Source organism: Mya arenaria, chromosome 7 (assembly GCF_026914265.1).
Source record: "Mya arenaria isolate MELC-2E11 chromosome 7, ASM2691426v1".
NCBI classification, from domain to species: domain Eukaryota; kingdom Metazoa; phylum Mollusca; class Bivalvia; order Myida; family Myidae; genus Mya; species Mya arenaria.
This window is the reverse complement of record NC_069128.1, coordinates 53595144-53612598: the sequence shown is the minus strand read 5'-3', so window position 1 is coordinate 53612598 and position 17455 is coordinate 53595144. Positions and strand designations below refer to the sequence as shown.

At 33.4% G+C, this 17455-nt stretch overlaps 1 protein-coding gene across 1 annotated transcript; it reads left to right on the top strand.

Annotated features, from left to right (window-relative positions):
* Window positions 1-6136: 6136 nt before the first annotated feature.
* LOC128240197 (uncharacterized protein CXorf38 homolog) lies at window positions 6137-15093 on the top strand. Its single transcript, XM_052956714.1, has 4 exons — window positions 6137-6215; window positions 12546-13142; window positions 13290-13448; window positions 14384-15093. The coding sequence occupies exons 2-4, from the start codon at window positions 12594-12596 to the stop codon at window positions 14717-14719; spliced, it is 1044 nt and encodes a 347-aa protein (XP_052812674.1). The 5' UTR covers window positions 6137-6215; window positions 12546-12593; the 3' UTR covers window positions 14720-15093.
* Window positions 15094-17455: the final 2362 nt, after the last annotated feature.

Below are 17455 nucleotides of genomic sequence, written 5' to 3'. Positions count from 1 at the left end.
AACAAAGTGAACAGTCTGAGGGACTTGTAAGATAATATCGAACAACACATGCGAAGTTTGGAAGTCCTTAAACAAGACATCAATCAGGATGTGTTTGTGTCTATTATTCGTTCAAAGTTACCCGAAGATGTATTGATACAGCTTGAGGCCAAGAACGGTGTTGAAAAAAGGTAGACAGTTTTGGCACTCACTGAACGATTACGTGAATACGTTGTTGTTCGTGAAAGAGCTATGAAAGGTATTAACCACGAAAGGGCGGAAAATTGTGAATCATTCTCGCAACAGAAACCATCGATACGTAACAATTACGCTAAGCGTACCCACTCATCAGCTCAAGTGCTAACTGCCAGTTCCTCAACACAACAAAGCAACAGGAACTCTAAACAGATGGTTAAGAAATGTTATTTTTGTGGCACACACCACTGGAGTGATGAGTGTGACAAATATAGAACTAAAACGAAAGAATCGAATTAAAGGAAGGTGTTACAAGTGCTTGAAGAATGGCCATTTATTCAGGGAATGTAAAAAGCAATAGGTAATGTGACTCTGGTGAAATGAATGTTCAACATAGAAGTTTATGTCCGATGAAGTTTTATTTTAAACGTTCATTAGCAAATGTTGTGAATGAAGTAGAACAGTATGATGATGTAAATGATGAAACTGGACTTATGCCTATAAATGAAATGGTTTTAATGCAGACAGCATTGACAAATGTATGTAATCCAATGACGAAGGAATCGACTCAAATCCGACTTCTGATGGACTCAGGATCACATCGAAGCTACATTACTGAAACACTTGCACGAATGCTTGCCCTACGGACAGAAGGGGAAGAAGAAATACATCTTATTGCATTTGGTTGTACAACAGCGAAACGGTTGTCGAAAATTTCCCCAAATAAAAATGTGAAACTGAAAATGGTAAATATGCGCAAATAACAGTGAATATTGTACCATCCATCAGTGGCAATCTTCATATGAAACAATTTAGTGATTTATCTTCTGACCGAGTGCAAGATATTGTAAAAGAGTGTGGATCTAGCAAACGTTAATCCTACGTCATTGCAAGAGAGACATTCAGAGACACTCTAAAAATTGAAGAAAACATATGCCATGTTAGCTATGAGACGACTCAGATAAACGTAGACGTTTTGGAGAAGTAAAATGAAGTGATTATTATTAAGTTAAACAAAGTGGTCATTGAAAAAGTTACGAAAACGGAGTCTAGCAGACTAGTGCATTACATTCCGCATCACGCCGTATTAAAGCCCGTAAAATCAAAAACAAAATTAAGGGTAGTTTATGATGCGTGCGCCAAAAAAAAAAAGGAAAACAAGAGCATGAACGAGTGATGTTGCAAGATTTGACAGAACTTCTTTTGCGTTTTCGGACTCACACGATTGCAGTAGTTGCAGACATTGAAAAAGCATTCTTACAGATTGGATTAAAAGACGACTAACGTGATATGACTAGATTCCTTTGGCTTAAGAATATTGGAACACCCACTACAGAGAAGGGAAACATTCAGGAATATCGTTCCAAAACAGTACCTTTCTAAGCCATTCTTGTTAGGTGCCACACTAGAATCAAACCTGTACTCGTATAATGGTGACATACCGGAGACAATTAAAAGAGACATATACGTTGACAATCTGATCACTGGCACAAATACTGTTTCTGAGGCAAAAGAGTTGTACATAGCATCAAAACAAATGTTTAACGAGTGTTCAATGAAAATAAGACAATGGTTTACGAACAATCATGAAGTGGCTAGAACTTTTGCAACAACAGATAAAGCGGAAAAAGCAAGGAAAAGCGACATAGATTTCAGGTCACGATTGGGATTTGAAAACTGATTTCTTATCAATCAAATCATCATCATCAGAGATATTTCAAAGGGGCGTGTGGAACAAGTTGAAAACGCCTCCTTTGTTTCTGTGATGCATCAGAAAAGACATATTCAAGTACTTTGACGTGAAATTGTCGTATTTACAGGCAACAGAAAATACTACTGACATCGGGTCTCGGAGATGGACTGTAGATAAACTTAGCAACAACCAACTGTGGTGGAACGGTCCAAGTTGGCTATCGAATCAAAATGAAAAGAGGCCAGAAACCGTGGTCTTAATTGACGAAGAATCTCTTGTTATTATTAAGACAGACCTTGATGAGACAACCAACATTTCCTAGAATGTGCTTGTAAACCCCCTCGAAAGGTTAACAATGAAATAATTCACCAATCGCAGTAAAGTCCATTGGACATTCAACCGATTTTCTTCAGTTACAAAGCTTCACAGCATTTAGTACAAAATGAATGTGTGCGAATTTTGTCATAGGGAATATAAACATGCGAAAACCATAAAAAGACATGTGAAAGAAAAGCGTCTGGACCTGAAACATTACCCGTGAATCATTGCATTGTTATTGTTATTAAACGTGGCTACCTTACTACTCACTTAAGAAAAGAGCATAAATTTGAAAGGGTGTGAGCTAAAAAGTCAGCCAAAAAAGATAAAAGTGTTGAAATGTCACCTATAAAGGAAACTATGCAAAACCATGCATTTGGATTAGAAGACATAAGTGATGACGAACTACCTGGATTACCCGCTCCGCTTCTCACTTTTATACGTGAGAAGTATCAGCCTTACGTAGAAAAGATTTCAGAAGTAGAAACATGCGAATCAATTATAGGCCATCTCAGTTCACTTATCGACTATATCAGAACTATAATAGTGCCGACATGCAATGTCGACGCCATCGTCGACAATATGTTGAGTGACGACGAGGCAGTCGTTACCAAGGACGCCATTATGGATAAAAATGGCGACGTTGATGTCGTCACCGAATACATTAACGTGAGTGACGTCCCCGCTTACGTCATGCTTGACATTTAAGATAACAGCAACAACAATGAGTTATTGCAGCTTATTGAGGGACGCGGTGATAATGTTTACGCTGGTGACGCAAGTGGAGGGATTGCAGTTAACGCTAGTATCACCAAGGCTGGCAATTCCCTAGTATCCGTCAATGTTTATGACGCTGACGTTGGTGTAGCTTCAGATGACATTGGTGTTATGGACGCTGACATTAGTGGTATTCCAGTCGTGGATGCTGGTGATGTCGACGTGGGTGTTGCTCAAGATATTGTCGATGATGTTTATGATGATAATTTCATTAAACCTCACCTTATCAACAACAGAAAAGATGAAAATGGAGTTGTTAAAGCGGTCGTTAGGTCAGTTTCTATTCTAAGATTTTTTTTTTGAAAAGCATGTTAACAACAACATTAAGAATATATTTGATAATGTACACAATTAATTAACGGAATGCTAAATTTTATCATGAAAATAAGTCATGAAGTGAACAATACTTTTCTCATAGTTATTAACAAAAAGTGTATTTGTTGATTATAGTTTGAATATTTGAATGTTTTAGTTGTTTCTTTTCTTGTGTCCGGAATGTCGCGAATATCGCGATTTATTCCTTGTATATATATGATGAACACAGTTTTTATACATTGGAGCGTTAAGTTGCACCGTTCTTTTTGCACCATTTTTTTTTCTTTTTGAGACTTCAAAGAAGTCTCTTTTATTTTCCTCGAAACATATGTGCTACCAGGGATCGGGGCACCCCTGGCAACACTTACAATTATACATAACAAAAATAACCAATCAGTGTTTCAACAAAGAAAATATTTCAAAGAAAGATATCAGATATACATATATATTTTATCAGCAATACATCAAAGCAGTGGTGCAATAAATATGGTGTAGTGTAGACCCATTCACGGGTTGTTTCCCTTATCTTGAACATTTCTACCTCCAATAAATTTACATGTGCTTCGAATTTATACATTGTTCTTTTTGTCAAGTTCTAGATGTTATTTTCGTTTGTCATGCAAAGGTTCAAATGAAGAATACTTTAATCTACTCCATTCATTAAAATGTACTGAATATCTTTGTTAGTAATGACTTTAATTATAATACGAAATGTATCAACATTTAATAGTTTAAAATAGTCATAGAGAATGTACATTTTATTATTATGAACTGGATATTTTTCAAGCTATAATAAAATATTTACAGAGTATCATAAATATGTAAGTTAAGATCAGATTTTGTGGCTATGCATCATTTTAAGTGTAAATTGTATACTAATTAATATTTTCTCTCTTTCAGGTAAGTCCCAGGGATGTTAATAATTGATTATTTTCGCCATTGTTTGAGTTATCAAAAACGAAAGCAATGGTGAAATTATCAAATTTACTTCATGGAGTATTCACACTTGTCGCTGCCCTCAGGTATGGAACGAAAATAAACAAATTGAAGACGTTGAGCTTAACAATCCCAAAAGAGATGAAACAATGTCTCTCTATTCTTCAGACGTATATAACACAATTTCATATCTTTATACTTTCATTAGAGCAAGTCGATGCTCTGTGAAGATTATGTTTAATAGGTACTTCCATTGAAAGTGCCGAGCACCTAAAGATGCATTTGAGCTATAGATATGGTCCGAATTTTTGTTCCAATTTATATTTGCATTGTTTAATCTTGCATCCCATTTCATTTCGCTTGGGATTTTCTTCCTTTGCCGTTGGAGGTTTAATTGTTTAATAATAGTTTTAACTCTAAGTTCACTACCTTTAATGTCCTTATATTTTGCTTAGTAAGTTGAGAGTATCCATATTAATTTTTACGTACACATTATGTGTTGATTCAAGCACCCCCAATTTTAGTGTGTCAATAACTGTCTTGGGAATGCTCTTTTTTATAACTGTCCATTCTGCTATCTAATTTTGTTTGCTTTATAATTTACTGAGTAAATTTTCAGTAGATACATACTCACTTTTTGTTAGATCCCATACAACTTTAATTCTTTTAATCACACCTTTACTAAAATTTGCAATAAAAAGTGGCTTGCTTTAAAATTTTATTATGTGATTCCCAAATAATTGAGTGTTTAGAAATCGATCCGGAGTAAAAGCTCTAAAAGTCTGGAAGAACTTTCCCAAAAGACTCCATTGCTTCTAAGTAGTATTTTGGTATTTTATTTTTTATAAACCTTAAACCTAAAATTTTCTATTTCTGACCATATACAAATGAAAAGTTTTGTGTTGAAGCTTTTATCTAATAGTCCAAGATAACACTTCCCTATGTTGTTCCATCATTCTTTGAGTGAATACTTTTATATATTTTTTTTTATCATTTTTATTTGTAGTGCTTGTTTATATTCAGTTACGCTTCATAAATTTACTCCTCCATGATCTTTTTCCCGCTTCAGGGTATCTCTGGCTACCTTCGGCGTTTTTCATTCCAAATGAAATTATTCATTATTTGTTCTAAGTCGTTCTATTTTTTTGTGAAATACCTCTTGTTTCTACTTCAAAGTTTATTGCTGAAAAGATATATGTTTTGACATGAAGTATTTTGTCTTGTATAGTTAGCTCTCTTGACTTCCATACTTGTAAACAAGATTTTATTTTATTTAGTTTTTTTACGCCAAATGTCATTATCATCTATATCATATCCATGACAAATCCCCTGAGTTTTAACATATTGTTTGGTTCAAGTTATTTCTTTAAAGTTTGGAACTTCATCTTTTAATTTTCCGACGAATAATCCTATGGTTTTATTTTTATTCATTTTTTGCACCTTTTCATACAGGCTTATGTCTTGAAAGATATATGGTAATGAACTTTCTGAAAAGTTAAAGGTCTAATTAAAGTGGCATACCGTGGTTAGATGATCCAAGAGTTTGAAACGAGCAATTTGTAATACAGGACAGAGAAACAGACATGTTATCAAACTGTGTTTAATGTTTGTTTTGCCAAAACATGCAAGATATACTTATACAGCTTTTGCAACAGTCCAAACAATCGAAAAGTTAGCTATTATATTATGTTCGTGAATGTTGACTGCAATATTGACATGCCTATGGATTGTACGTTTTTGTTTCTCAAACAGAAACAATGTAAGTCGAATGTATCTTCGTTATGTAAAACATATGAGTTTAGCTTGAATGAAGGGTTTGAGTTTATGAGCTTTTGAAGTAGATGTAATCCCGAACTTAATATACCCTCCATGCATATTTTGCATATCAGATTACAAACTGACGCATATTCGGCAGTATAATAGTTTGCATTAAGCTGTGAAAAGGAGCATATGTATAAACACTTGTTTCATAGACGTGCTTAGTTTGGGATTACCTTGAAAGGTTTGTTTAATTTGCATGTAATCGTGTCAAATATATAATTACGTTACTTATTTAAGGTTTCTATATTGTTATATAGTTAATGTGATTGTATTGTGTGTTTTTTTGTTTCAAATTGTAGATGGATCAATCATAAAACTCAATAATCATTTTCCATTAGTCAATTCAAGATTTGTTCACATTTGAAATATCAACGACACGTAAGCCTTGAACATGAACAATAATTATCGAATGAGATGTACACAAATTGAAAAGGTGACAAAGTGCAAAAAATGTATAAGACTGATTATATGTGTAATTATGAAGCAACAGCATCGATGCTAACAGGAAGTCATGACAATAAATCTGGCTATGCAGTGTCGCCAAAAGTAGCGTTTTCATTGAATTAAATATTATAAGGTGTTAGGTTATTTAAGGCATTTAACACCAATTAAAACCGAACAGAATGTTTTGTATTTGTATGAATTTGATACTATGATCAGATTTACCCTAACATTCCTTGATAAACACCCCTACTTTTATATATTATATATGTATATATTTGTGTTGTTGTTCAATGTTTCTGGTTTGTGATTGTTTGGTTTTGTGTACTTTTTTATTGGCGTTGACCATGTGCCATTAAACCGGGCTTATGTTTAAATTTTCGACTACTGGACTTGTTTCATTAGTTTTTTCATAAAAATAATGTCCGAAAATTGAGCAATATTTTGGTCCATCATAAGGGAATGATTATATTAGTTCAAAATACATTCTTAGAGTGTCGTGTTCATGCCATTATATTTGCTATGCATAGACAACCTATATTGCTGTCGTTTGCTATCACAACCCTTCGATTGTCGTGGCAAAGTCATTATTTTTGCTATGTATGGTAAATCCTCAGTTATATATATTGTGTGTGTGTGTGTGTGTGTGTGTGCGTGTGCGTGTGCGTGTGCGTGTGCGTGTGCGTGTGCGTGTGCGTGTGCGTGTGCGTGTGCGTGTGTGTGTGTGTGTGTTTAAAATCACAAAACCAAATTGCATTTCATATCCGTTGAAACTTAATATATTCTACTCTATCGTTTTAAACTCAGTAAAGAAATGTAAAGATACTTCAACATTTCAAATGTTTATGAGCATGACCAAGTATCTTCATTCGAAAACCTCACATTCATTCTTTAGTTTAACTATTCAGATGTGCAAAATAAATTGTTTATCTATTTCAATAGGCTTTTGTGTGTATAAAATAGGTGAAAAGTTCGACCTTCGAGTTATGTTTAATTAGAGGCTAAATAAAAATCTGTTTGAATACAAGCTATAATTTGTTTATGGATCGCGCTTAACGCTTACCCATCTATGTCTTAAAAAGCTGATGATTGGACCGTGTATCTATTGAAAATTAATGGCATAATTGTTCTTTTTACCATCAAAAACATTCGTTATTGTCAAAATTGGCCTTGGTAGTTTTTTGTACTATTTATTAAATGCCTTCCGATGGATTTTAAACTAAAGCGATAAATTTGCGGGATGAAAGTTATATTCACATATCCTTATACATATAAATATTTCTGCAGTATACTGTTATAGAACTAACTATTTGTATTGAGATTTTATCCCTTTACATAATATATTTTAGGGAAATGAAAGGCACTTGTCGATAACGGTTTAAGCCAACTCAAAATATGTTTTGGATCGATTTTTTTGCCTGTTAAGGAAAACGATATATCACGTGTTCATCGCTTTCATAAGGAATGTATCAGTCGTTGATTTATTTTATATTTAACTGCTTCTAATTTACATTTTGTTGTTGTTATTTTAGTCTACATCCAAATCAATTGGCAACACACACAGGAATATAATATAATTAACTGTAGTTGTACATATTTAAAGACATAACAGAAACGTGTATTCATTTCATATAAAAAGAATTTGACCGTTAGACTCAGGGATTAAGATAATAGTGTTTGATTGGGAGATCATCTTTAAGAATTTGAGACCACGGGTGTTGATAGATCTGTGCTCGGGTTTGGTTTAGAGATTAATGAGAATACAATATCATCGTTTAGGTTTTGAGATCTCTTGGCTTGTTAGTTCTGTGCTCGGAAATAGAGATAACAGTGATTCAGAGGTCGTCGTTTGAGTTTAGAGTTCACTTGGCTTGTAAGATTTGTGCTCGGGAGAAGAGGTCACTGTGATTGATAGACCATCGTTTGGGTTTGGAAATTACTTGGCTTGTTAGATCTGTGCTCGGGAGAAGAGGTCACTGTGATTGATAGACCATCGTTTGGGTTTAGGGATTACTTGGCTTGTAAGATCAGTGCTCGGGTATAGAGGTCACTAGGATTGAGATATAATCATTTGGGTTTAGAGGTTACTGAGATTAAGAGATAATCGTTTGGGTTTAGAGGTCACTGAGATTGAGAGATAATCGTTTGGGTTTTGAGATCACTGAAATTGAGAGATCTTCGTTTGGATTAAGGGATCAGTTGGCTTGTTAGATCTGTGCTCGGGAATAGAGATCACTCAGAGATTATCGTTTCTGTTTAGATGTCATTTGTCTTGTCTCTGTGCTCGGGTTTAGACATTGGTGTGTTTCAGGGGTCATCGTTTGGGTTTGTATTATCTGTGCTCGGGAAAAGATATGACTGTGATTCAGAGATAATCGTTCAGGTTTAGAGATAACTTGGCTTTTTAGATTTGTGCTCGGAATAGATATCACTGTGAATCAGGGATAATCGTTTGGGTTTAGAGATCTGTTGGCTTGATAGATGAATGTTTGGGTTCAGAGATCACTGACATTGAGATATCGTCGTTTGGGTTTAGAGATAACGGGGGTCCAGAAATCATCATTTTGTTCGAGATATCACTGGAGTTTAGCGATCGGTTCGAATAATTATTTGGGTTGAGAGATTACAAACACCTTATAGTTTCTTCAATTACATTCCTTTTGAATTGTTTATACACACACCTTTATTTATAAATATCAAGTAAATTCACAAATCACAATTAAAGTCTAAGTGCACTAATATTTTACGAAAGCAATTATAGTGTCAGGCATTGTGGTAGTATGAACTGTGAGCAAATTTGAATTTAAACATATGAACCTAAAAGCTGAAAATTAAGGATGTATAGAAGGATTTAAATTTGTCAATTTTTAATATTTGCCAGCGTGGGCTATGATGTTCTGATACGAGATATTTGTATTATTAATACAATAGAAACTTTATGTTTAGCAACAATTCAACCAACCTTAGGGACAGTTGATCTGCTAAGTACTGTATTGAAATTACTTGTTACTTTATTGGTACGTACATCGTAATAATACAATGAATACTACATGGACAAGAAATCGAAACAAAAAGGTATCCAAAGAGACAATGCAATAGCCCAAAGGCCAATTAACTAAATACACAAAGCATGCGGAAACCACATACATTAAAACAATCATTATCAAAGAAAACAATGCTTCGAAATCAAAATTAATAACTAAAAATCTCTTCCAACGGACTCCATTCAGGTAGCCCATACTAAGCACATACTTATTGTAGATTTTCTGGGATGTATTGTATACAAACCATTGATTTCAACTGCTATGCATTGTATACAAGCCCGTATTTTCGCTGTGTAATTTATTGCATACATTACCTATGTGAAAATTTACAAAACCAAGCTCAGAAGCCGAAAGTTTCAATATTAATGGCACAGGGTTTACGCCAAAGACAACGAACACAAAAACAAAAAATCACAAACTAGAAACATGGAACAACAGCACAAAACTCCACAAACAGCACAATGCATATATACCGTATAAAAACCACTAGGTATGATTATCAAGCCCATTCTTTCTATGTGTAACTAATTGCCGGTACTATCAATGTGTAATTGAATGCAAACAAACCCGTTCTATGTGTGATTTATGGCATACAAGCCCGTACTTTATATGTGTGTTTTTGGGCATAAAACCCCGTACTTTCTACGTGCAGTTGTTTTCATACTTAACCTTTCCTTCTGTACGTTGTTTATTGCATCCAAGCCTGTATTATCTATATGTAATTAATTGCATATAAGTCAGTATTTTTATGTGTAATTTATTGAATACATGTCCGTATATTATATTTGTAATTTATCGCAACGGTCCGTATTTTCAATGTGAAATTTATTGCATAAAGTCTGTATTTTATATGCATACTATATTGCACACAAGTCCGTAATATTTTCTATATGTAATAAATTGCATACAAGTCCGTATTATTTTCTATATGTGATAAATTGCATACAAGTCCGTATTATTTTCTATATGTAATAAAATGCATACAAGTCCGTATTATTTTCTATATGTGATAAATTGCATACGAGTCCGTATTATTTTCTATATGTAATAAATTGCATACGAGTCCGTATTTGTTTCTATATGTAATAAATTGCATACAAGTCCGTAATATTTTCTATATGTAATAAATTGCATACAAGTCCGTATTATTTTCTATATCTAATAAATTGCACACGAGTCCGTATTATTTTCTATATGTAATAAATTGCATACGAGTCCGTATTATTTTCTATATGTAATAAATTGCATACAAGACCGTATTTGTTTCTATATGTAATAAATTGCATACAAGTCCGTAATATTTTTATATGTAATAAATTGCATAGAAGTCCGTATTATTTTCTATATGTAATAAATTGCATACAAGTCCGTATTTTTTCTTTATGTAATATATTGCATACAAGTCCGTACTTTCTTTATGTAATAAATTGCATACAAGTCCGTACCTTCTATAAGAAATTCGTTGCATACTAGTGCGTTCTTTATATGCGTATTTTGTACACAAGCCCCTTTTTTCTTTTCAAATTCACTTAATAACACCCCCTTTCTGCGTGTAATGTATTGCATACAAGCCCGTATTTTCTATGCGTTATTTATTTTAAATTGTAAACAAGCCGTTACCTTAATTTTAAATTCAAATAATAAAACCCCTTACTTTATGTGTGTAATTTAGTGCATAAAGCAGGAAGTCAATAAAATATCACATTTCTTTTAAATACCAAAGTCTGAATGGTATGCTAATTTATTGTAATTTTAGTATACAAACCGATGGTGAGTCAGAAGAGTCAGGCTAGTTTCACATTATATGTCACTTGAGCGTATCATTTAATCATAAAAGTGCTCATATTATACCACAATGTTTGTTAAAACGGTGCCATATCCACTGTCTACATCTGTATTCGTAAACATATCATATTTTGGTTTTCGCCATCGTCACTGTATAATTGGACGTTTAAAACTTAGTCTAGTGGAGTTTAAACTATCCGGACCTTTCGAAATTTTCTGACATTTTAAAGCTACACTCTGACATATTTACCATTTTTACAACATTTTTGTTTATGAAAGAGCAAATTTTTCAGTAAATATCTGCAAACTAAGGATATAAGATTGCTGACAAAAATGAGAACGTAGATTTTCATATTTATGTTTGAAAATTAATGTTTAATGGCTTAAACCTTTACTGTTTAAGAAAAATGCATAAAACATCAATTTTTGAACTTAATTATAAAAATCTACGATCTATTTTTTGTCAGCAGTCGTATATAACTGGTTTCCATGTTGTTGTTTTTCAAAAATTGGCTCGTTCCAAGACAAAAAAAAAACAAAAAAAAGTTCTCTAAACGTTCAATCTGTGAGAGTGCAGCTTTAAACTGCAGTTGTATGCTTGATGGATGGAGTAGCCTTTTTGATAAATCAGAAGACAAATAAATACTTTTAGGATAAATGTCACTAAATGTTTTTCAGTCATATGACACAAAAGCATGAGTTCATTCCTACCGATTGTGTGTACGGAGGCTTTGTTGGGTTATAAGCCAGACTATTTAGTAATAAGCTCATGTGTATACGTCAACGTATATGCGAAGTAGCTACTAACTTCAGTCGTTTTTAATGTTCGAGGTCCATCGACAGGCTTATAGATGAGGGACTTGATTTGAAATTCAATGTCGTGTTTGGGCGAACTGAAAGCCATGATCATTCAATATATCAAACAATTGAAGTGCCCAAAGTTCAATTACACACAGTAGTATTAATGCCACTCACAACAACAGGCTAAATAGTTTAATAAATTCACCTTTGGCGATATGGTCGTCAATAAAATAGCATTATTAATTCTTCCAAAATAACATCCTTTAATTCAATTGTCGGTTCACTTTAAAGCAATGATATAAATGGAATAAATCATACAGTCATAATGTTAAACAATAGAACATATCGATACATGCCGTTCATGACTAAAAATCGAATATTTGTTTCCAAAAATGTCTTTAGAAAGCTTATGTTTCATAGATGGATATTTTATTTTATAGATGGCGCCAAAGTAACATTACAGTGCTGAAGACAAATATCAAATAGACATGGCGGCTTTTGAATATTACACCGAATCATTCAAACGGAACGAAAATCGCAACTGGCTGAAGGCATCGATGGGATTGATCATAACCAAACGTGGACTTGCACCTTTTGTAGAAAGAACTTTGGAAACGTTCAAAAACTGTCAGGTATCGCCAGGACAAAACTGTTATTCATGTTTAACGGCAGAAATTGTGCCCTGTGACCCTCGCAATAAGGTTTGCAATAAACGAAACTGCAAGTTCCATCAAGGTGTTATATATCGGCGGTGCCCGAACAAAGTGTGCAATCGATTTCAAAAAGTAATTATTATTGAACATAGATTTGCTGATCGGTACAACACCGTGGGTCCTTCTTGGCGAAACACAAACGCACGGGATTGGTGTTCAAACGCGTGGGAGGTGGCGAAAGCATTTATGCCCCCAGACGGCTATGACAAGATCACCACATCAGAAGATACCGATTTGAACGGCGTTGTCAGTGTTCTTATCAACTGTCTCCTTTTTGAGCAATACATCTCTGACCTAGCGAACGATGAAAACGTTGCAACCAAGGTAATTGTTTATGTCAATACATAACTATATAACTGATGCCGATATGCTTTGATACCAAGTTTTGGTAGAATAAATCACCGTTAAATAACCCATTCACTGACAACAAAACCAAGTTTTCAGAACAAAAAAAAACATATACACTTCTAGGTTCGTGACATTGGACGAAACGTACGCCATGCATCCAAACTTGAAGTCACGGACGATGATCTTAAACAATGGTTTGATGACATGCGAGCTTTGTTTCAAATACCACAACATCTTGCTGCGAACTCCAATGCTCAAATTGCAGTAGACCAACTGAACAAGGTACTATTAGTTACTATTTCCTCGTTAACCCTAATGCTGATATTGATCTCAATGCAAGTATTTTGAACTTTCAAGTCGCTTTGATTTTGCAAAAGAAAATTAACAAAAAAATGAAAAATTATGGTTACTCTTATTATTCTTGAATAGTTTAAGACGTTTGTATACCTCCCTAATGACTTGTTATTTAACGTCTTTTGATAACAGGATAAACACCCTTTTTATTACGTCTTGACCACCTCAAACTGCACTGATCTTTTGCTGGAAATACAACATTTGAAGTAATGTTACGTCACATTTGTATTAGAAAAACATATGCATGAAAGTACGGAATTAAACGATCGTGACGTAAGATATTTTAAAATATCTGTCTTCCAGGGTAATATTATTTGACGTCATTTTGTATTTCACACATAGAAAACAATCATCAATGCTGCAATCATTTATTTAGCCATGCATGGTTTACCAAATTGCCTAAAGTGTCCATGTTAGACCGAAATATTTAGGTGATCCCATAAAACTTTAACCCCCCCCCCCCCGATAAAGTGTACAGCACATATGCTAATTGTTGCTCTAGAAAATATGTAAACACATGTTTAGTTTTTTCCGTATGCTGAAATGCACTGAAACCAATTGTATTAAACATTGACTAGTGGTCCATAGGTTAATGCTTGGCTAGTAAGCACTTACAAATAATTTTGATTGGTCTATGGTATTCATGGGATGAATATTTTACAAACAATGAACTTTACGATTCTTTGATCAAACCAACCAGTTATCTAGTCTTCACTTAAATATTAGAGGTTTGTCTAGATTTATTGATTACATCATTTGAAGGAAGATCTCTTTCTGCTTACTTTGACAAAACTAAAAAGCTTTAAATTGGCTTTTGACAATAAGTTTTAGTTTTATTAAAACTACACTTCTTAACTTTGCAGTTGGAGACCGACCAATTGCATATTGAGAGGACGGACGTCCTAAGTGCTATTAAAGATGTAGTCACCTCATTGGAACGTCTAAAATGTTCCACAGATGCTGACCAGATTAGCAAGCTTCGGGATATTCAACAGGAAATTGCAGCAAAGGTTGAAGTACACAAACGTGACATTGGGGATTTTGTGGATGAGAAAAAGGCTGAGTTGACACAGCATGTATTGAATGCCTCATTACAATTAAAAAAAACCTTCAGATCGAGAATACGCAGACTTAGAAATTTCTTCCTCTGTAGTTTTTGTTTGATAGTTTTATACATTTTAGTTCATAAAAAATTATAAAATATACTTTTGCTGCTATTTGCATATGTTTGTAAGCAAAACTCAGTCCGCTAATGTATCTGCGGAAACATCCGTTATCTAGAATAGACCGTGATCGAGAATATCTCATGGTTTTTGTAATCAATATGAAAACCTACTCGAAACTCAAGTTAAAATATAAAATATGTATGATTGTTTGCTTCAGTTAGAAATAACAGCGTTACCTCGTAATTCCTCTTCACTCTTCTAAGCAATGCTAATACGACCCCTAGTTTATCCGGGAAACATTGAACGTATTGCCGAAATAGATAACGAATTAATCATGAATACTTATCAATCCGCTGTTCAAAGCGAGTCTTTTAATTATTTAAACCAAAATAAACCGAGCAAAGAAATTCACAAGCATTATTTGTATTCTGCCGTCTTGGACGTGTTTACTGACATTTTATACCTCTTTTTAGGCTATTTTAAGAATTGGTTTGATTTTCAGTGTATTTACAAAGATGCATTGACGTTTCTTGCATCGCTTGATAAGACATGTCAGGACATAAGAGCCCTGATTAACATAATATTTTGAAGATTGTTTATCGAAAATAAAGACCTTGTTTCGCAATATCTTGCAAATATGTTTAACTATATTTTTGACGGAGGGGTCTACTCCGATTCATGATTTTAAGGTGTGATTGTTTCAATTCAGAAAAATAAACATAAATTCCTCTAATTACCGAGACATAACACTTGAGAATATTATTTCTAAAATAGTCGCTTTAACATTACGTAATCGAATAAATAATTGATGTGAAAGATATAATAAAATAAATGATGCTCAGATTGGATTGAATTCAGAGACAACTGTAGTACAGTATTTTATTCTACATTCCATTATACAAAATGTGTTGGCAAACAACATGAAGCTTTACTGTGCTTGTGTTGATTATGAAAGGACGTTTGACACGGTCTTTCATGATGCGATTTGAAACAAATTAGTACAATCTTGCATTAGTAGTTAGTTGTCAATTATGTTAAAATATATATACCGAAACGTTACATCATGTGTGGAAGATATAGACAACATGTCATTTTCGTCTTTCCTTGATTTATCACTTGATGTGAAACAAGGAGAACCACTTTCCCCACTGTTGTTTATTTTTTTTTATTAACGATATTAGAGATAGCCTAGATTTCAACTACCTCACTAGTAAGGATATTGATAGGCTGTACGTATATATGAAACTTTTTTCTGATGACACAGCCCAATTTTCTACAGATCCCTAAAGCTTACAGTCTCAGCTCAATTATTCACGTAAGTGGGGTTTGAAAATCAACCTTAATAAAACAACAAAAAGTATTTACGAGAAGTGGAAACAAGAGAGGATATTGTGTGCTCATTAAATGATGATAGCATTGAAATTGTCGACCGACTTAAGTATTAAGAATTAAATTTAGCTACAATAGTACTCCCAATAATGCTGTTAAAACTCAATGAACACGCCTTAAAAATCTTTTAACAATCTATTATCCAAATTAAGCAGAATTAAACGTGTTGTAATGACTAAACCGCTATATTTTGACTCTTTAATTGTGCCTATTATAGCATTCGGCTCTAAAGTTTGGGGGATTTATAATTTTATTGAAGTTGAGAAGTTTCATCACAAATTTTGTAAATATATTTTGGACGTTTGTCAGCAAACATTGCATGCGACTGTTCTTGGAGAACTTGGTTGCTTCCCACTATATGTTCTTTGTAAAGAGAGAACTCAAACGGTTTTGTGTTATGAATTTCCCGTACCTGTTTAATATAATACTGTTAGAGACTCCTTTGTAAACATAAATGTTAAACAGAACTGGGCAAAATCGGTTAAAGGTCTTCTTGATGAATTAGATGTTAGTAATATTTGGTTAAATTATAACAATAAAACAGTTTCCCCATGCTAAAAGAAAGAATACTTGGTCATTATGTTCAACAATGGTTTGATATTCTTAATGCACAGAGTAAATTAGAATACTTCAATAATTTTAAAATGAATTGTATAATTGAAAAAAATATATTGAAACAATTGATAAAGAGTATCTTCGAATTGCTTTGTCAAGATTATGTGCACATTCATGAGAAATATAAATGGGAAGATCCCAATACCGTTATGGTTAAATCAGAGTACCACTTCGTGTGCATTTGTCATCTGTTTAATAAACTGAGATATAAATATAACCTGAATCGATTTTTTAACACTTTTTGCAAATCTGTTTTCATCATGTCTAGTAATATCAATCCACACACTAAAACTCTTTCAATAATGGGTATTTAAATCTATGACAAAACGTGCTGCTATCCAAAAGGTCAGAGGCATGTATTTGCTGATATTGCGAATAAACTGGAACTGAAACGGTTTAACTGATCTATGAACAATGATTTAGTTGTTTATGCATATTTTTTGGCAACAAAACTAATACAAGGGAAAGAACATGTTGATTTACATGTCTAAATGGACATAAATTTAAGTAAATTTGAGAAAACGCTGGGTAATTTTACGCATATCAATGTTTTATTATATAAAGATTACTATATATAAATGTTTGCCAATTATTTTGCATGAAATTGGTTAAAATGTTTTTTAATTATCAGAAATGAGATGAAATAGTCAATGACAATATTTTATTTAGCTGGATAGTGGGACCTATTTTATAGGAATCAACAGCACGTGTTAGGGATCCTAAAACAATCTAGTCACTTTCAGAAACTTTTTTTTTTAAATCCTT

Bases quoted from the DNA above. Each gene is read 5' to 3' on its own strand.
- LOC128240197 (XM_052956714.1), top strand. From the start codon at position 12,594: ATGGCGGCTTTTGAATATTACACCGAATCATTCAAACGGAACGAAAAT. The intron at 13,143-13,289 runs GTAATTGTTTAT...ATACACTTCTAG, and splicing joins ATGAAAACGTTGCAACCAAG to GTTCGTGACATTGGACGAAA. The intron at 13,449-14,383 runs GTACTATTAGTT...TTAACTTTGCAG, and splicing joins CAGTAGACCAACTGAACAAG to TTGGAGACCGACCAATTGCA.